Here is a 22,760-nt window from a genome sequence, read left to right as displayed (position 1 = left end):
GTAACATTTGTGAAGAAACATCAATCAATATACATCAACATTATTGTTTACTTTATTTCAGGAACGTTTAATTAGAATCTCTCAGGTGTGCTTTTTTCGGCGTAAGCTGTATTAAGCCAGCTTTTCACCCTGACTTGACCTTTGTAAGTGTCCAATAATAATCAAATAAAATTTCCCGCGGCTAGGTACGAATGAATACACTTCATTTATTCCATTGGCTGATTTGAGTGTAACACCAGAACATTGGAAACATACTTGCATTGCATTTCAACCCGCGAGGTTTCGGGTCAATTCGCGGCTAATTTGTGAAAGTCAGAGTTTATATACAGTTTATCACCGGAGTTCGCAGAAGGGGTTGCGATCTTTTCATTGAAGGAAAAAATTGGAATCTATGCTATTTTTGTCTGATGGAGTAAATAGTTCGTCTAGTCGCTTTGTCGATATATCAATATTTTAGGCACAGCTGTTGCCTTGGTCGTGTACAGTTGGCGTAAACAAGCCGTCGTTTCAGCAGCAGAATTGTTACCTAACTTTAATGCATTGCATTCCAATCCGCAAGGTATCAAGGTCAGTTTGCGGTCAGTTGCAGAAATCTTTATAAACGCCGTCTCGTAAACTTTGTGCACTTGAAGTCTGTTTTGATCAGAAAGATACTAAATAAAGATATTCGGCGATATTATTGTGGTATGTCAATCATCGATTTTTAATATGTTTTCAACATTTGCATGATAAGGACCAATTTTGATAAAATTAATTAGAAATATTTATCCATTTAGACCAGTTTATTAAGCATGAGCACAATAATTCACTATACTATCATTATGCAATTAAATAAGATTCGAGTATTGCCGGCTGACCTATATGCACTCGTTTATTTTCATGTTTCTTGTGTTTTTCTATTCTGTAAATATAGATATCTGAGTAATAATATCACATAAAGCAAAATAAGCCACGAAATCTGGCGCATCACCCCGTAATTGATTTGCTTGTGATGTAGCAAAGAACTGCGCAGAAAAAAGGCATCCGCTACTTTTTATCTCATAGAGATAACTTTTGATCGTTCATAAACATTGACCACAATCAACGCCGTATATCTTTTTTTAAAAATATTTCTTGTTAGGAATGTATTCATCATAAATGTCTTTCTGTTTTGAGCTAAAAATATACAATCATAACCTTGCTTAAAAGGATTTTTTTGTATTCAAAAGGGTCAAATCGGTATGTTTGTTATGTTAATGTGATATATTTCACGGATAAAAATCGAAACTAGTTAATGTGTTCAAATATTAAGGCAAGTACTTCAAAAATTCGTATTTAAATAAACATACTATTAAATGTGTTTGTTTTACAGTATGCACTTCTGAAAACGAACATTAGCAAACTATATATCCGCGATCCGAAAAAGGTAATTTCTGTAAGGATTTTGACATCAGTTATCGTTTTCGAATTTCATGAACCGTATATCATCATGATCACGACCAGCATTGTATGTATTATTATTTTGTGCGATACTTGAGTAGTTATCTTTCGAATATCCACCAATATTAAAAAAAACATGTTTTCTTCAAAAATTGTTTAACATAAAGCATCAGCTCGTTAACACGCTCAGCAAGAAAATTGTTTCCTCTGGAAATTATTTCTAACACAATACAAACAAACCGCATCGTAAATCGGTCGGTCCTACTAAATACCACTAAGGACCACTAAGGACCGCTAAGGACCACTAAGGACCGCTAAGGACCACTAAGGACCACTAAGGAGGTCCAAATGACCACTAAGGACCACTAAGGAGGTCCAAATGACCAATAAGAAGACATTTATGTCATTTGTAGTGATAAGGGGGTAATTAGGATATATATTTGTGTTTCTCTTGACCAGTTATTTAAAATAAAATTAAAAATTGTTGGTGGAAAAAATGTTATATTCTGAAAAACTGTTGTGTTAATAATTAAGTTTGTATTTCCTATTGTATAATTGAAATGTGAAACTTTGAAGAAAAGAGTGATTCTGTGAGAATGACTTTCATTTTCAAACTGTGAAAACTATCAATTAGTTACCTTATTTAATCATGTTTAGAGAATGATCTTAATTTTCAAACTGTGAACAAATCAAACATTTTCATTCTTTAATCATGTTTACAAAAAATGAACTGTCGGTGTCATCAAAGGATGTTTATTTGTGGTATAAATTAAGCAATTAGGTAAGTATGTAATTATAAAATTATCACGGTCATTTTCAAATAAAAAATCAAAGGGAGGATAAAGACAAGGTTTTCACGGGTTATCGAGTAATCAAGGTAAGTGTTGTTGCTCAATTGTTAAAGTGTGTATATATGCTGGTGATTTTTTTGTATTGTATCATCTTTATGAAAACAAATCTGTGGAAATATATTTATATTCTATAACTGTTTCTAATCATTCAAAATGCCTTCAAGACCGCGAAAAAAAGCCAAAGGTGAAAGTTGGCCTTGTGCTGTGTGTAGTGTGAACTGTTCAATTGGATCTGTCCAATGTGACTCTTGCTCTAAATGGATACATGCCCAGTGTGAAGGATTAAATGAAAGTGACTTGCAATTTCTATCTGGAATATCATACATGTGTCGTATCTGTATCAGTGTTGAGGACAGAGATTCTTACAGTTACAACAGTGCTCTGTTCAGGCTGAGAGAGGTAAGTTACCTTATCAAACTGTTTTTATCTATGTACAAAGTTTATAAGATGAACAGTTTAGTGTTTATTAAACGCTTTTAATCCACACTTGGAACATTGCCTCCCATTTAGCGAATTCGTTCGCGCCTTTATCGCTGATGGTTTTTTTTTCAATAGATTTATGTTGCTGTCATTAATAATCCGTAATTAAAGAAAAATAAATTTTTTCATGTTTTTATTTTTTAAGCGTAAATTTAGACCGTATTACGAAAATTTAATAAAGACATACGTTTAGGAAATCTAGAGAACACAATTGCAACAATTTAAGTTTAAGGCTCACTATTTTTCATGTTGAACATTTCAATCGTGAATTAAGATGTTATTAAGAAAATTTAATAATATTTCAGGCAATAAACTTTGATTTGACATGAAAAACGTTATTTAAATAATAATATAAGAAAGTTGTAGACAAAAGCTGATATGTCCTTTTCAATAAAAAAGTATGACATATCCTGACATCTTACACAGTTTTGCAAACGAATAACTCCTATACTTGTTCATTTAAATCACAAAATTCATTTCCGGCTAGATATTTTTGTATTAGCTTGAGAGCGATTTTTAAATAAAAGATTGCTAAAAACCACTACAGTTTTAGACTAAACAAGATACATAATTTTAATTAAAAAAAAATATTCTCTACCTGAAATCTAGCAGAGTTTCGATAATACATATTTACGGAACAGTTTTAGAATCTCAAACTTCATTTCGGCTATAGATTTGTATATTACCTTTAAAATGACACTTACAAGGGAAATATTAATAGCGAATAGTGAATTTAATAAGAAATACTTTAGGCTTAAACAAAGGCACTGTCAATTAGTGTCTGTGGTAGTGAGCGTTTAACTGAAGAAATCCGTGTGCGCACATGTGTAGAAATGGTGTTGAACAAAGAGTATTATAATGCTCAGGAATATGCAAAAGACTTTTTCTTCGTGTCCGAATCGTATGACGACAGCTGTCGTCAGTGTGCTGCCCCTGGTCGTTGGACAAGTCCTTGGATAATACAGGCAGCATCAGATGCCTTGTGTAGAGATATATATTCCGTATATCCAAAAATGAATGGTAAATCTGACCAGACAGCAAAAATCCTTACTCGGGTATGTGTCTTCATTTTAATTTTCACACTTTTAAGCGAAAGTACATTTTTTAAACTAGTTGCTACTTTCTTTCTGAGAATAAAGCCCACTTGCGTATGCTATTTTTTATTAAAATCTTTTGCAAAAAATATGGTCTGTCACTTTAATGATTTACTGGTTTCTTTGGCGTTATTTCATTCCTGATTTCGAACGCTTAATTGGTCGTTCTCGTTCATGCACAACGTAATCTCGTGTAAAGGCATTGAATGTAAATATCATTGGTACTTACAGTAAAAATACAAGTTTGACCCCCAAAGACGATGCATTATGAAATGTTGGCGCAATTTCGATCCTTTTTAAAGCACATACTACACTTGAAATTTGATACGCAGGTTCTCCATAGGGACGCGCCTATGGTAATTGTCCGTTAATTCCAAACCGTTAATACTATTTAATTGCTTCATATTTATTTTTAAACGTTTCTTAATTAACTGCCGAGTGATGCGAGTGAAGTGTTTTATTATTGAATAATTGGTATTATCTTGTTCGTTTAACGCGAATTTTTTCCATTCAATAAAACCACAGTGTCGTCTCTATCTAAGGTTTATTCAATTAAAACGTCAACGGCGCTAGAAATCGTTGTATTTCAAATTCGGAAACCATATTAAACCGCGGCATTGTACACTGTGTATTAGCAACCTGCTGCGGTAATCCTTATCTTATCTTATCATTTCAATACACAGACAACTTGCAACTGTACTGGAAACAGTGGATAACTGCCAAAATGATTGATGGCGTTTATTGCTAAATCATAGTCATAATAAAATGTTCGCGCGATAAATGGTTTTTAATGGAGCGATTAAAATCGCTATCATTAATAAAAAACAAATGAATTAAAATTCATGCTGAATTTCTTTTAATTCTTCATTATAAGTCACAAGTAGAACAATAAATAATCACAATGGTCATTGCGTCTTTAAATGAACCGCTCTAAGATTATCGCATGTAGTATTGTCTTAAAATTGTAATGGTGAAATCTGCTACTTTTCTTCAACACATCAAAGGTAACTAACAAGATACAACATAATTGCCCCTATTCTTAACCACATTAATTGGGCAATCTCACCAAACATGACACTTATCTTTTGATTGAAAAGGTGCTAATTTACAACTTTAATCAAAGCTGATTGAATTAACATGTATGGCCGCTAATTATAGAACACACGTCTGCATTTACTGAAGTGCCCCCCGGTCTTTATATGAAATATAACTAAATAATACTATGACATATCAGTACATACCAAAATAAATAGTAAATACCAATAATTACTACTTATTAATTTTTTATTCTGAATACCTTGAACATTGTCTTCTCGAACTGAACGTGTGTCAGTATTTTATATATGTGCAAACGAATCGCATAGGTACATTGATTTTACCTAGGGACCGAGTGCAGTTTTCAGCGCTTGGCCGCAGATACAGAGTATTACAATATAGACAGACATGTACACTATATGTACGGAATTAACGTGGATGTAATGGGCCCTACTTGCATGAAAACATAATCTATTTAAATATTTAAAATAAATATAACATTCAAATAAGTTTATACGTTTTTAATTATTTAAAGTATTATATACACCAAATTTACGGTAACTTGAAAATGATAACTTAAAAACAATAATATTTGTACAGCACGTTAAAATCAGTTTTAATTGACAAAGCATGAAATGTTAATTGTGAATTAGTATGAAATACTAACATATGGTTTATTTACAGGTACATTCAACAAGACACACTTCGTCCAGCCATGGACCTGTATCAATCATGTGGACCAAGATGGGACCTCACTTTGGCAAGGCCTGGTTGCCAAATCACTTTGTCCCATTGATAACAGTTAGTGAACACATGGAATCTAACAATGAAAGTGCCACTCCCCCAAAAAATGTAAATGATGTGAGTAGTTTTGAAGAAATAAGTGAATTCAAAACAAATGTCAACATTGAAAGTCAGTCAAATGTGGATAGTTCAAGTAATGTATCAGATGAAGGTGAATCACATCAGAATGTATCAAATGAAAGTAATGTATCAAATGAAGGTGAATCACATCAGAATATATCACATGAAAGTTATGTATCAAATGAAGGTGAATCACATCAGAATGTATCACATGAAAGTGAACCAAATCATAATGTATCAAATGAAAGTGAATTGCACAATGGACCTTTTCAGACTCTGCCCAATGGAAAGTTCATTCCAGTACATGACCTTATGAACTTAATTCATGGAGATGCTCCAACTGTGCCAAATGTTCCGCGTGGTAAGAAGAATAATGTGTTTGTGTTAGTTAATGGGGAAGAGAACATTAAGGCCAACTTGGCTGGTAAAAAGGCCAGTTATTTTGATGACTGTGGGGTATGGAATGGGGCTAAGTCAAGAACTTGCAAAACAAAATTTCTTCTTGAGGATTCTGGAAATGGCTCGACAAATATGAAATTTGTACATGTGAAAGAAAATGTAGTTAGTGTGGAAAATCAAGTTAAGGGGAAAATTGTGAAAACACATATGCAACCTCAACCTGATTTGAACAATGTAGTGACTTTACATAGGTATTATACCGTCTTGAAAGGAAATGAAGAATATAAGAAAAGAGTAAGTTGGTTCGAAAATTTGCCAGAATCACTTCAGGCTAGGCAGTACGTGTCTATAATTGAATACCAGGGAGAAAATGACACCCAAGTGAAAGCACATGGTAATTCCAAGATTAATGCTAATCCATACAAAAGGACACATCCAGAAACAATAAAACGTATCAAAGAAGCAGTGAAATATGAAGAACCAGTTGAAGCATACAATAAATTGACTAAATTAGATGATTCAGAAACATTCCCCAAAGACATAAAACAATGCCAATATTTCAAGGGAAAATCCAATCCAAATAAAAGCAAAGCAAAGAATGCAGCAGATGAAATTTTAAATGTAATCAGAGAACTGAACGGCCATCAATTTGTTAGTGAAATCATTCATTCTAGAGACAGTGAACAGCCACTCATTTTGTGTTGTAGCGAGGAACAATTAGCTGATCTAAGGTCCTTTTTGAAAAGTAATGGAGGTGTTGTGGGTATTGACAGGACTTTTCTTCTTGGGCGATGCTATGTGACATTATTAGTGTACAAAAGTTTGAAAGTTGTTCGCAAAGGAACTGGTGAGCCCCCTATAATGCTAGGACCAATGATGTTACATTGGGATGGCACGACTAAAACGTATTACCGCTTCTTTTCGTTTCTTCGGGGAATATTAGATCTTGACCTGCAATCGGTTAATAAATCACAATTTGTTAACCTTTTTATACTGAAGACGCGCTCTGCAAAAACGGGGCTTATTGATTGTGCGTTAAGTGCATTTGGAATTTTGGATCTATTTGGATCAACATTATTGAGTGTTAAGTTTGAATAAATTCCATAATTACAGTTTAAAAATTGTGGTTTTTGCGTTTATTTATTACTTGTTGAACTGTTGAATTTCAATAACCATGTAAATCAAGATTAAACATAGTTAATAGTTTTATTTAACTTATTAAGTATCAACATATTGATACATTACTATTAATTGTATATGTCTTCTTTTCGACCTCCCCCTCCCATTAGTACAGTGGAACAAAGACTGTACCCATTAGGATCCTTTAAGAGTCCTGTAGGCCTACTGAAAGTAGAGCTCTAGAACGACCTAAAATCTCATTTCAGTTGAGACCGATTCAACTTGCCGTCTCGACCTAAATATATGTTACTTGTTAAAGATGTAAGCAACGTTCTTCAAAAGGAGATTAATTTATAACTTTCTGCGGGAAATCGTCTACCAATGTAACAATGAAATAAACAGTTTCCAGATGAAAAGGTAACTTTCTCTTACTTCTCCAACTGATACAACTAATAGTGGGTTTCTGCGGTCCACAAATACGCGTTCAATCGACCTTCGTAAACACGCAATTATCACTCCTCCAGGTACAGTATCCTAGATTTATGTGCGAACTCGGTTTTCTTTTATACTCGGCATTTATTAATACATACAGGAAACACTGTCATGGGTATTTACGTTTCATTGATAAAAATATTACACGAGACCAAATATCATAAAATTTAAATCGCTAATGTCCATCGATTCTCACAAATACAGTACGTACAGGAAATTTTGTTTGTTCGTTAAAGAAATATTGAAAAAGTCAGTGTCCGACAAATTTCTTATTTTTCAGGTAGCCCACTGGGCTACCAATAAAAATATTTGGTAGCCCATAAAATTTTCCTACAAAATGATAAGAGGCAGGTTTTCATCTTTATTTTTTTTCTTCATTTACATATACATAATATGTATACATACATATACATAAAACAGCAAGTAGTCTGATGTACACAGTCAATATTGTAAATTAATGTTACAGTACAGGCACCGTGTACTTAAATGTAAATGTACCAAAGAAAATCATATACTACATGTAGATATTACATGTATGTGCACATGTATGTGTACTTAAATTCGGACAGCACGTTAAGTCGTAAATGTAAATAAAGCGTTTAGATGATCAATACGATCGACTCGTATGGTGTTAATCATTGCAATTGCTCTTTTGAACAACAAATACCAAGTTTCAAGAAATCAAGAGTATTAAATCATTTATTTACTTGTGTCGGACTTTAAGTACTGTCCGAATTTACGTATTGCATCCGTATGTTACGACACTTGTGTGCAGTCAGTATACAATACAATAATTGTTTCAATAATGAAGGAACTGATACAGCGTAACGGTAACGATACAGCGTGTTTACATGATATTTTATTAAGAGAAAATGTCAATGCCAAATAATTCGCGAGATACCCCGGTACTTTAGTTGAAATTCACAACGAAACTTTTAATGGAAATTAAATGATCTCAATGTTGTACCCGCTACGAAATTTTTATTTACAAATAAATACACCCACGCTAATTTGTGCGCGCTTTTAATCAGGATATAGAAATTCATTGCTTAAATGTAGAATTTTGTAACCTAAAATAGCTGTACACAACGCGTGCAAACCGTGGCAGGTTATTTACGCATGTTGCAATACAACGGTCCTGATTGGGAGCTTATTTCATCATATCATTAAATAGAACCATATGCTGAAATTCATTTGACACTTTAGAAAATTTCAAAGGATTGTGTTTATGACTCTTATCGTCTATATAACCCACCCATAATTTGGTTTTAAAAATATAAATCGGGCATATATGGGATTATTGATTAACAGTCGATAAATCCAATTATTAATTGACAATACAAACTAATTAGCAGGTGTTAACCGCGTTCACAAAGTTTGCATTAATATTCATTTTCGGTTTCGTTACCGTTTTGAAGAATACGCTATTGTTTTGATTTATTTAATGTTTGGCGTCCTTGGATATTTAACGACATCAAAAACGTTGTCGCTATTACTCATTGTTGCGGTTAACAAAGAATTCCAAACTGCGAAATGATGTTGCATCATGTACGCCAACTATACAACCGGCTCTCATTATATTATTAGCAGACGACAAATGTTGATTCTGATTGGATGATTAAAAGACACTGTTACTGTTTAAGACATTACCGCAAGTGATCGGTGACTGATTAGATAATTGATTGCACTTTGTTATCGGATTAGAAGCAATACACAGTGTACAAACACATGGTCAGCATGTTTATTCTACGTATGTCTGTCAATAAACCGGGCTACCGCCCTTATAGATTTATAGTAGCCCGGCGGGCGTCAGCTGGAAAATTTCAGTAGCCCGATGAAAAATTTCAGTAGCCCCCGGGCTCCGGGCAATGGATTTGTCGGACACTGAAAAAGTTTTAATTCATAACGTGTTCTAGGTGTTTGCTTATCTATACATTTAATGATTGTATGTTCCCCATCAGCTCTCAATGTTAAAATATCGTTGTATATGTTGTATTACATATAAATAATCTCTCCCTTTAAATGTATAATTGCTGTCAGCGCCCTCTCTTGTCGCCAGGCGAAGCCACCCACATCACTCATGAGGGGTAATTTTCCCATCGATTACCTTTTATGGGGGATTTTTTTACGTAGTTTCTCATTATATACTTCCTTTTCAAGTTTTGTACATGTTTGCACTTTATTCCTTTGCTTTTTTAACTGAGTATATCTGACACACATATAAGACTATACTGTTATGATGTATTATAAAGTTAATGTCAATATAAAACAGAGGTGAACCTTTTGTTGTTCTCTCCTATTTTACACACTTACATATCTTTTATTTATGGCAGTTATCAGTGCTCAAATAAGTATTGAAAAGACACATCTTTTTTTCTCATCTCTTAACAAGTCAGCGCATATGTTTTTTTATAAATATAAACTGTTGGATAAGAGATGACTGTATCGAGAAGTGTGAATAAAATAGAAAATACTTGTGATAAATAAAGATATAACTTTATTTATAAAACAAACGAAAACAATTTTCAACAATCACAATCGCGTTCGCCGATGCATGTGTGTGACAGTCTGTTTCATGATTTTGCACATCTTCATCTTCAATTTCTATCGAGTTGTCATTTGATGACGCTGTCGCCGATGCCTGTGGGAAACTGTCTGTTTGTTTTTTATGAATACTATCTAATGAAGTTTGTTTAAAAAGAAAATCTATTTTTTGCAGGGAAAAATCATTGTTTTCATAAGCATTTTTTCAGTATGACTTAGCATTGTGTATTATTTTATTATCCAGAAACGGTGTAGATGTATGAATCATGCAGGTGCGCGAAACGTTATATTTCCCATATACAGCCGTATCGATAAGGCTGGAAAACACAAACAATATCTTTTCAGTGTTTCGGGTTTTGCGTGTGTTTATTTTTTTTCCTTTTTTAGGGATATTTTTTTCCACAAAATAGGGTAAAAAGGATACTTTTTTCATGGGGGAAGCCGGCGATATTCGACGGTAAATTTGGCAAATCGAGGGCCCTGGCTGTATAGTGTAGCCCCTTCAACTATGGTCTATTGATGCACTTTGTATAATTGTTGCTAATATTGTCATGTTATGCATGAACTGAGCTTTAAATTAATAAACTTGGAAACTTGGCATGGGTGTGAAATACATTATTCATTATCACTTTTAAATGAAAGGGATCAAGACAATACATTTATGTTCAATTATTTTATTTTTAGCGAACACGATGAACACCGCTGTATATATTATGGGTCTGTGGTGATTGGCTGTGTTCGCCTTATATCAAACAGCTCCAGCGACATATTTGATCTGAACACCCATTGCGGGGTTTATATTTGTAAGCGAACACAGTGAGATGATCATCGCGGCAAGTGGCGTTTGTGTAAGTACACTGCGCCTGTACTGTAGTCACAAAAGGCTTGGTTGCGATTGCTTAATAGCATTTAAAATATATGAGGGAAGGAACTGTGTAGAAATAAGCACTTCTTTCGACCACAGAGGGATACAAAATTCTTAAGTGTAATGGAACCTTGAGCTTTACTTCAGAAGTTTTGACTGGTAGAAGGCTAACTTAAATATTGTTGCTTCAATTCATGGTTGATTCAGAATCCAAGCAGAACGCCAGATAAGGTTTTGTATCAGCAATGATCCATCTCTGTATTATGTATTATGTAATATAATGAACTATATATTTTTCCGCCAAACGACGTTACGTTATTGTATGACGTTGACGTCACTTCCTTTGTATTTGTTTATATTAATGTACTACACTGTAACTCCAATATAGTGCGGTCCGTTATAACGCTGTGTCCAATATAACGCGGGGGGTCCTTGGATCCCGTTTTTTCTCCAACCTTCCATTTCTGATTCAAACCAATGTTATGCATCTTCATGTATTTTCAGAAAATTCAAAGATGGCGGCGATCACAGCCTGCTTGCTTTATCCGTCCGTTTAACCGATGTTAATCGATTTTAATCGATTAGAAGTTAAACGACACGAGAAAGCTTACTGGTGTTAATCTCTTGTGTAATGTCAATAAAGGTGTGAAAACTTGCGAGTCAGTGTTTATTACATGTATTCTCTATCAGAGCGGCTCAGTGCGCTATTTTCAATAAGGTAAGTGCAAGTGGAATAATTATCAAATTAAAGTTATTCAAAACGATTAAAACATTTTTACTTTGATTTGATTGCAGTTTGTCCATATGAAAGGAGCGGCTGTGAAATATACTGCGCACAACTAGTATACTGCGCAGCCAGAGACTCGTGCAAGCAGAGAAAGATGACGGAATATTTCACATTTCATAGCGAATAGATGAATTACCTGTTAATGTTTTGTATGAATCGTGTATTGTATAAACTTTGACAGTGTTATCGTTTATTATATGCTATACATGCTTGATAAATAAAAAGATCTTTGTTTATGTTTAATGTTTCTGTTGTTTTTGTACGTGTACGAATAATAAATTAAATAATCCTAACGATTTATTTACGTGCTAACGCAGTATACTTAACAGAGATTCACTTTAATTTTTGCCATTTATCAGAAAGTCCACGGAAAGCACGATTTTTACATGACGCGTATGACACAATAAAACATTTCTTTGTACATGTGTCGTATTGCATTCAATCTAAATTTAAAGTCGCTCGCCCAATTAAAGCTCTGTCCCATAATGCACTGTACTCTTTTTCTGAAAATTGGCGTCGGCATATGGATGTGCTTATGAATCTCATATTTCTCGTCATAAATGTTAAAGATTATTTTTTTCGTAATTGATGTTGTAATTATATTGGATTATCGGATGCATGTGCACATTAGAAAAGCGGTATGTATTACGTTATCGTTCGATTCGGTTTATATGCAAGTATTTTCGGATGACAACAGAGCATGGCAATACACAGGACCTATATTATAGGCTATACTTTACCTGTTTTTATATCCCCCTGCAATAAATTAGCTCAAAACTTATAACGCTGTCCGTTTATAACGCGGTTGCGTGGCTTGGACCCCGTCATCCGCGTTATATTGGAGTTACAGTGTACTGATGAAGGCTACGGCCGAAACATGTTTAGTACAGGAAACATTTAAATAAACAGTGACGTGTTTGTACGATTTATTTAATTTTAGATAAGGTTTTGTGAAATTCTTAAATTACTACCAGATTTTCAAAAAGAATTCTTAACTCTGAAATTTTATTCTTAACGTAATACTACTAAGATCAAAACATTGGAAATTATATGTTAACTACATTTTTACGTCTTTTGACTGCACAATTTAAATAACAAAGAAAAATGTTTTTAAATGTCAAATGACGTTGTACATGATGACGTCATAAATGGCGTTATATAAAATGGCGCCAAAAAATGTAAAAATTCGCCAAAAATGAAATGACGTTAAACACTTACATATTGTGTCTTAATCTTATGTTAAATGTGTGCTTTATATATTTAATAAATTGATATTTTACAATAAAACAATCATCATCATATGTAATTATAATCTACCTAAACTTATTATCATAAATTTAATAGGGTAAACTTATTTGATGACTCTAATTGTTTCAATCCATATCTATGTAAATATTATAATGATATTTGATTAAATAATCATATATACTTGCTATTCTATATATCATATACACATTATGGACAAGATAAATTGCATAAAGTACTATTATTTTTACGTTCATTTATGTTGATGATTAATATAAAATGTTTTTCACATATATTTTTTACAAGATAGTTTCCCGTAACAGGACATCAAGTTGATTTTTTGTATTTAGTCCATTTGGTGATTGCGTTTAAAACTTCTTTATGAATTCCAATTCTTTAATAAGTCTGTAATAATGGGAACTGTCTCTTATTTGTTAAGACACAATATGTAAGTGTTTAACGTCATTTCATTTTTGGCGAATGTTTACATTTTTTGGCGCCATTTTATATAACGCCATTTATGACGTCATCATGTACAACGTCATTTGACGTTTAAAAACATTTTTCTTTGTTATTTAAATTGTGCAGTCAAAAAAAGACGTAAAAATGTAGTTAACATATAATTTCCAATGTTTTGATAAAGGCATTATGCCGAAACGTCAATTAAAGGAGTATAATCAGAGAGTTATAATTATTTAATATCCCTTGGATAATTCAACTGAGTTACTACTAAGTTTTGGAAAATAATTCTTATTTTTATAAATGACCTAAAAATAAATAATAATGGTTATTTTTATGCAAAAAAATAAAAATAAACATACTAGCAACTTTATTTATACGAGTTCAACAGTGTCTTTTCAGTATTATACAATTTATTTTTCAAATATATACCTTCATATGCCCAAACTGTGCTTAGATTGCATGCCTTAGATGAATTTTTACATACTTCACAATTAAAACGGGTCTCCCCTTCAATCTTTTCAACAATTAGCCACAGAACTTGTCCCTTCCACTCGTTCAATGTTTTTTTTTGTGTTTAAATTTGGACCCGTCGTGTCGCGTTTTTGTTTAGCTTTTCCGACTGTGTCGGAAACTGAACATACAACATCGTATAAGATCATTTCTATAATGTCTTTCTAAACATTTAACTTCGGCTCACTTTGCGTACAATATGTTAAAAGCGTGTTTTTGGACGCTTTGCAGTTTTTTAGGACGCTCTCTGGGCGCCGCCATTGTTTTTTAACAGATAGACTGTATACGCCGCTTTTATTGGAAAAAAATGCGCTTTATTAAACAAACCCGATAACCATTCTATATAAGCACCGCAAAGATCTTTAATTCGCGAAAAGAACTCAATAAAAATCGATACGAACCAATGTAAAAATAATATTCGTAACTTGATTTTGTAATTCTTAATGGTACGACAAGATTTTAAAATAAATACGTAACAGACTTGAAAATTTTTCGTAATTACGAAAATACGACCCTTATCTGGAGCTCTGTCCAAGCTAAAAACATTTCATGTACATCAACTTAAGCATTAGGTGTTTACACTCATCTCAAAAGTTCAAATAAAACTCAACGGGTCGCGTAGTGTACTTAAAGGGTATTGGTCACAGTTCACAGATTTTGTATTTTGGGAAAATGTCATTCAATATGTTGACCAATAAATATATTATAATGTTTTGAATGTCCTAAACTAATTATTTTAGCGAGAAGATAAAGTCGATTAAAATACTATGAGTTCGAAGCAGAGGCCTCTTGAAGTTAAAGCTAATATGCTTCCGCAGAGCCATGCAGGCTTTAGTATTTAAAGGCAAAATATAAACGCTGATCAACGTATTTTCCAGATTTTTGACAAAAATTATTACAAATGCTTTATTATTTTATCAATATCATATGGTTATCCAGGAATGAACCGATATTGTTTACATTTCTTTTAGTCAGAACCAATAGTGTTAACATTTCTTTTAGTCACGACCAATATTTTTGTGTAGCCTGACTATGGACAGGAAGACATATAGGTGTTACTTGCTTTGGCGGTGTCAGCAGCGTCCACGGTGTCACACTTTTCGAAAAAGGCTCATCACTTTTGTGTCCCTTCAGATATTGCTTTCATATTTGGTATGCATGTGTATCTGGAAAACACCTTTCCATGCACATACAATGTTTGACCCCTGTGACCTTGACCTTGAATTTGAGGTCAGCGTTCAGGTTTCAAAATCTGCGACAAAAATAATGTTCATAACTTCTATGTCTTGAGCTTTACTTGAAACATTAATAATTTTTTTTTAATTTTTTATGCCCCCGGCATCACCATGATTCGGGAGGCATATAGTGTTAGTCCTATCCGTCCGTACAAAAATCTTGGTTAACCTATTTTTACCGTTTCGTTTGACATCAATGCCATCAGGTGACAAAGCTAATTCGCGGAGTTCTAGTTTACATTTCATTTAGTAAGGAGTGTCGTTTTTCTTGTTTCAAGATGAAAATCTCAAACACATAGCATACCATCACAAACACACAGCATACCATCACAAACACACAGCATACCATCACAAACACACATCATACCATCACAAACATACAGCATACCATCACAAACACACAGCATGCCATCACAAACACACTGCATACCATCACACACTCACAGCATACCAAAACAAACACACAGCATACCAATACAAACACACAACATACCAAAACAAACAGTGTACTATGGCAAGCACACAGCAAATTATTATAAGCACAAATGATTTAAACCCACATTATTTCCATGAAAAAGCCGATGTATCAACAGTCAAGAGAAGACAGACAAGGCGTTCAACACTAACTGTATATGTTATCTTGTTTTTATCATTGCATACAAATTTAAAAGTGAGGATTTTAGTTTTAGTGATTAATACTCTTGAATACTGATGATAAAATGCTGCTTATTCATAGATAAATAATAGATGAAATTATAAAATAATTAAATTTTGATCTGGCAAATTGTTGAAAAAGTCAACTTTGATTCTAACTTTTATTAATCATATTTTTGTTTCATGAATACACATGTATAGAGTAGTATAATTTTGTGTTCATTATGTTATGAATGTTGTTGTTATTCTTGGATAAAAATATAAATAAACAAGCACATTTGTTAAATTGATATCACACGCCACATGCTTGCAACGCCAAATTCTGTAAACAACTACTGCTCTAGAGTCATTCATTGATACACTTAAATAAAGGTTTAATGAAATCATTAAAGCAGTAAAAATACAAACATGTATTTTCAAGTAAAAAGTGGCCATAACTCCATTATTGACCAGTTGTTTGAGTTGCAATTTTACCTTCACCATCCTCTTATCAATATATACACTCATTCCAAGTTTCAATGAAATCTGCACAAGCAGTTCCAAGATTTCGCTCCAGACACAAAAGTGTGATTATAATCAAGTTTTAAAGGGCCATTACTCTGTTATTTGCAAATGGATTGCAACAGCATTTTACACACAGCATTCTATTATGATATATACACTTATATCAAGTTTCCATGAAATCGGTTCAAGCAATTCTGAGATATTGCTCTTGAAACAAAAGTGTTCCGGAGGGATAATGCTAAAACTGTATCCGTCCACCTATGGCGGTGGATAATAACATTAAGAAAAGAGAAGCTTTTTCTTAAACTTTTATTTATTGTGTATATCTTACAACAAACATTTTTGCAAGAATGTTAAGGGAACAAACTATAATAATAACATATTAGATCAATAACATGTATAAGAGAATATGCATAATTTAAAAACCCAAACATAATAAAATATTACATTTAACTGCATCATGATTAAAAATTTGAAGATATTGGTACTTTATTGCATTATTATGTAAATCATAAAGCAAATAATCCTTACAAAATGAAATCCAACTGTACTGTTTTAGTAATCATTATTAAATTGATGATTAAATCTTATTGAAACTTGGTCAGAATGTTCATCTTGTCATTATAAAGGCTATGTCAGAATTAAAGTCAATTGTGGTCAAAAACTAGAAAACCTAGTAATGTCTTCAACAATTGGTAACCAATTTTTATGCCCCCGGATCGAAAGATCGGGGGTATATTGTTTTTGGCCTGTCTGTCTGTCATTTCGTCATTCTGTCATTCTGTCATCAAAACCTTACATTAAAGTTTTGGTGCAACTTTTGAAATATTGAACATAGCAACTTGATATTTGGCATGCATGTGTATCTCATGGAGCTGCACATTTTGAGTGGTGAAAGGTCAAGGTCATCCTTCAAGGTCAAAGGTAAAAAACAACAACAACAAAAAACTTTAACCTTTCATTAAAGTTTTGCAATAACTTTTTAAATATTCAACATAGAAACTTCATATTTGGCATGCATGTGTATCTCATTGAGCTGCACATTTTGAGTGGTGAAAGGTCAAGGTCATCCTTCAAGGTCAAAGGTAAAAAAAAGGTGGCGCATTAGGGGGCATTGTGTTTCTGACAAACACATCTCTTGTTCAAATCTTATTTAATCGAGCTATACAAACATTTGAAAAAACAATACTCAACATAATAAGATTTGGAACATTTTTAGCTCGACTATTATATATGAAATATATATAGTGGAGCTATCCTACTCACCTGGCATCGGTGTTGCTGTTGGCGTTTCCGTTGGCGTTTACGTGATTGTGCAAATGTTAAAGTTTGCGTACTACCCCGATTATTGTCATTGTCCCTTGACATATCAGAGCTCCAGATAAGGATTTGTGAAATTAGTAACGGTACTGCCACTGACAGAAAGACAAGGAGTAACGCTGAAAATCAATTAGTACTTGTACTACCATATCCAAAAATACAGGTAGTACTGTACAACCCGTGTTCTTGAATATTTAAGGGTGTATAACTGCCTTTACAGAAACATTTGCAGCAATTATAATAAATATACTTAGCTTCTTAAACAGTTACTTTATTAGGTTTTCCATTCAAAACTATGATGCAAATACAACTACACATTAAAACTCATGACTAAATACTAGTTCTTCATTTAAATAATTTTTCTTGACAAGAAAACACAAGCCAACTAGTAAGCTAAGTTAATGAACACAAATGTCACTGTCTCATCTCAAAAGAATAAGTGCTTTATCAGTTAACTGTCAAAGCCACATTTTTAGCCACCGATGCAATCCAATTGTTTAATATCGGGGCGAGAATGCCTTTTTCCTGGGTTTACAGATTGAATGTCAGGATGGTAAGACGACCGTATGTAGCCATTGTAGGACAACAAAGTGTGTTTTATTAACCACTTTCGGTTTAGCCGGCCCTCCTTGCGCGTAGACATATTTTTTTGACGGGTTTACAAGAAACCAGAAATCACGCGACAGAATAGACAATAATACCGAACCCAGTCTACAACTTTTCGGTAATTTAAATAAACGAAAAGGCGCCGTTAGGTTTGAGACCAACAAATCATGGCACGCTGACGCGGACATATCGGTACGGCCAGATTTTTTTCTTAAATGCGTAAAAGGTATATTCAAGTCGTAATCGTAAAAATAAATGCGTAAATCTTCATGAAAAAGCCGTATGTACGACTGTACGGCCCTTATCTGGAGCTCTGCATATTGCTTTCATATTTTGCATACTTGTTAACCAACATGAACCCAACCTATAAATAAGAGCAGACAACTCTATCAAGCATTTTGTCATAATTATGGCCCCTTTTCCCTTTTATATTTTTTATAGATATTATTGATAATTCTATGTTAAAGTTTGCGTAATACCCCAAATATTTCCTATATTCTTTGACATATTGCTTTCATATTTTGCATACTTGTTAACCAACATGACCCCATTCTATAAACAAGAGCAGACCACTGTATCAAGCATTTTGACAGAATTATTGCCCCTTTTATATATAGAATATGCATATTATTGATAAATCTATGTTTAAGTTTGCGTACTACCCCAAATGTTTCCTAGGTCATGCATGCCATACAACCCGGATTGTCCGGGACAGTCCCGGAAATGAAGAACTTGTTCCGCTGTCCCGGAAATCTGTCAAATGTCCCGGAATTTTCAAAATCCATATACAGATGAACCTTATCTTAGGCTTAACTGCACATCGACTCTGTGTATATCTGCAGCGTCTCCATGACAATGCCTACCCGAATAGGCAGACTACGCTACGTGTCAAAATCGATCAATTAGCAGGGGTCCTGTTATCATATCGATTGTCTCACGTTCGCGGTCAAACCGAAAAGGCGGCATTGTTGAATGTGGTTGTTAATTGACTTTAATCTACTACGTCATTATTTTCCGCTGCGTAAGGGCAAAGGATAGTTGTTCACACATCTGAAGCTCAACATCGAATGAATAAAGGCGTATCAACAACTACGCGTTACACACCGGTCTTAATAACAATAACGCAGTCACTTCACCATCTATGTTTAGAACGCTTACACTGAAAACACGTGGCTTGTATCTAGTAACGGAAGTAGTAATGTTTAATTTGACGTTAATAGATAAAGTGTATTTCGGATAGGCTTTCGAACTTTTTCAATTAACAATGCGAAAAACAAAAAAAAAATTCCAAAAATGCATATGTCTATAAATATCGCTACATTTTATACATGTCCCGGAAAATCGGCAAAAGTCCCGGACAATTTAACTCAATGTCCCGGAATTGGTCTGAAAAATTTGGCATGTATGCCTATGTCCTTTGACATATTGCTTTTATATTTTGCATACATGTTTACCAACATGACCTCAACCTATAAACAAGAGCAGACCACTGTTTCAAGCATTTTGACAGAATAATTGCCCCTTTTATACTTAGAATATGCATATTATTGATAAATCTATGTTAAAGTTTGCGTACTACCCCAAATGTTTTCTATGTCCTTTGACATATTGCTTTTATATTTGCATACTTCTTTACTAACATCACCCCAATCTATAAACAAGAGCAGACAACTGTATCAAGCATTTTGACAGAATTATGGCCCCTTTTTTACTTAGATAATTGAACAGTTTGCTTAAATTGCCTTAACTTCTTTATTTATGATCAGATTTTATTAATACTTTGACAAAACAAGACTTACCTGAATACCACAATGGATTCCACCCAAACAATACCCCACGCCCCACCCAAGATTCCCTGCCCTCCCATCCCCCCCAATTTTTTTTCCTTTTTTTGTTTTTGAAAGATCATCTAATAAATGACCACACCCCACATTATACCCCCTTCTCACCCCCCTACCCCCCCCCCCCAATTTTTTTTTCTCCTTTTTTATTTTTGAAACATTATCATATAGATGACCACACCCAACATAATACCCCCCTACTCCACCCCCAAAAAAACAAAATTATTTTGTTTCCTTTTTTACTCTTTGAAAGATTGTCTTATAAATTATTGAATATGAACACTTTCCCCATGATGGCTTACGTATACTGTCAAGCACTCGAATAGTCGAGCGCGCTGTCCTCTGTCAGCTCTTGTTTTATTCTATGAGTCATGATTTCAAAGTAGTGTTTGGTATTTAATAATGAATATAAATTCAATGTAGATACAGGTATGAATTTTTGCAAAAACCTGCTTATCTTTTAGGTGCACTTTTTGCCCTAACAGGTGGTCTACTTAGTACATGTACATAGAGAACAAAATGGATTTCTTTACAAACAATTTTACTTACAAAAATCAGATTAATTATCTCATTCATTTTTGTTTTTGTATATTCACAGTTGATGTACCGAAGGCAGATTGGTCAGCCAGTGAAACATATCCTGTGAGTATTGAGAATAAATGGAACTCTAGCCGGATACTGGACATGTACTAATCTCATTTCTGTCTATGTGGAAGTGACTGTAGTTGTAATAGTTGCCTTTTGAGCAGCATAATGGAACTCAAATCAGACACTGGCAATGTACTGACATGATTCAAAGTGTCTAGGTGACATTGACTGGTTGGAATAGTGGTCAAGTGAGTAGTGGTACCAGAACTAAATCAAGACACTAGACATGTACAGACCTCCATCATGTCTTGGTGAAAGTGACTTAAGTTGGAATAGTTGTCAAGTTAGCAGCAGGAATTGAACTTAAGTCAGCCACTGGACCTTTACTGACCTCCAACTTGTTGAGGTGGAAGTGACTGCGGCTAGGATAGTTGTCAAGTCAAAAATTACAAGCCAAGTCTTGTCAGGTAAGATAAACTATATTTCAATAACAGCCACAGCCTCAGTGGCATGCAGCCCAATCACAGATTGCGTGCTGACTTGTGGTTTACGTTCTAAGGTATGGGATATTGTGATCCGTCATTGTCTGCTGTCAAATGTGTGTTGCCTGTCATTTCAAGTACCACTTTTGGCTTTTGACATCTTCCTTTAAACCACAGGAAATTTTGGACATGTCTTTGCAGTCCTTACCCAATTGAGAATAAATCCATATTTGATACTGTGTGTTGAAAATTTGTGTTGAACATTGAAGTTTAAGACAATTATTTATTAATTCCAGATAATAGCAAGTTGTTCTAAGCAATTCATTATCAAGCCTGTTATTTATCACCAGTATTAATGTGGTCAAATTATTTTGAATGAGTATTTCATAAATTCCATATATTTACCTCAAACATCATGTTTATGACTTTAGTTCATGTCCAAAAGTATATTCAGTATGTATTTCAGTTTAATAAAGACATTAAGAACTTTTACAATTCCATGAAGTGAAATTAAGTAATAATTCCTGGACAAACAGAGAAGTTTGGTAAAAAATTTAATTTTGAGTTATCTCCCTTGGACTGGCATTACTCGTATATGTCACTTCCAATTCCAAATGTAGCATGATCCAACAAGGGAGGTCACATTTGGGTTGTTTACCAAAAGTGGTTCTTTATTACTTCACTTTACATGAGTCTAACTAGCTTTAAGAGCTCTTTTCTAGTTGGATTAAACAGTCTGAAATCACCCACTTCAGAAAGTCGAAACACTTATCTGACAGAACATTAAATCAATTCCATGCTACATGCAAGCTATTTACATCACAAAAATTGTAAACCAAAACGATTTGAATATTTGTTTTCACGGTTATAGACAGTGTTCCTGATTGAAATCAACGTGCTATTGCTTGAAAATCATTTATTTATTGGTATACACAAGAAATGTCATTGTGTGGTAGAATATTTGCAGAAATAAGAATTTTGAAAACATTTTGAGCCTGTCAACATTTTCCGATTGGTTTCGGAAGTTGCCGATCGTATTTATATACACTGTATTGATAGACATAGGCCAAAGGACAGAATGTCCTTCATATTTCAAGTGTGTCGGCCTTGATATTGTCACTTTATTAAATGAGAAGCAAAATCATACATGTAGCAACCCGTTACAGTCAGTAACATTAAAATATTTGGGTGCAGTCATTTGTTTTTTGTAAACCGCGACATGCTGTTTTTTTTGGTAATTTTCGTAACCATTGGACATTTCACATCACAAGTTTTCGTATAAATGCGTATGTTTTCCTTCAAATATTCTACAACTTTCTTGGTGTTTGCAAATACGTTAATGATTTAAAAGTAATATTACTGTG

At 33.7% G+C, this 22,760-nt stretch overlaps 1 protein-coding gene across 1 annotated transcript; it reads left to right on the top strand.

Moving 5' to 3' along the window:
• Positions 1–3,530: 3,530 nt before the first annotated feature.
• LOC127866576 (uncharacterized) lies at positions 3,531–20,972 on the top strand. The gene is made up of 3 exons (XM_052407243.1): positions 3,531–3,805; positions 5,564–6,625; positions 20,925–20,972. Exons 1-3 carry the CDS (start codon positions 3,584–3,586, stop codon positions 20,970–20,972), a joined length of 1,332 nt encoding a protein of 443 aa, XP_052263203.1. The 5' UTR covers positions 3,531–3,583.
• The last annotated feature ends 1,788 nt before the right edge of the window (positions 20,973–22,760 follow it).

The sequence above is a fragment of the Dreissena polymorpha genome, chromosome 1, assembly GCF_020536995.1.
Source record: "Dreissena polymorpha isolate Duluth1 chromosome 1, UMN_Dpol_1.0, whole genome shotgun sequence".
NCBI classification, from domain to species: Eukaryota; Metazoa; Mollusca; class Bivalvia; order Myida; family Dreissenidae; genus Dreissena; species Dreissena polymorpha.
The sequence above is the reverse complement of the archived record's forward strand: the minus strand, read 5'-3'. Positions and strand labels throughout refer to the sequence as shown.

Coding starts and splice junctions, on each gene's coding strand:
- LOC127866576 (XM_052407243.1), top strand. CDS start 3,584: ATGGTGTTGAACAAAGAGTATTATAATGCTCAGGAATATGCAAAAGAC. Junction 3,806..5,563: donor CAGCAAAAATCCTTACTCGG/GTATGTGTCTTC, acceptor GTTTATTTACAG/GTACATTCAACAAGACACAC. Junction 6,626..20,924: donor CAGTGAAATATGAAGAACCA/GTTGAAGCATAC, acceptor GTATATTCACAG/TTGATGTACCGAAGGCAGAT.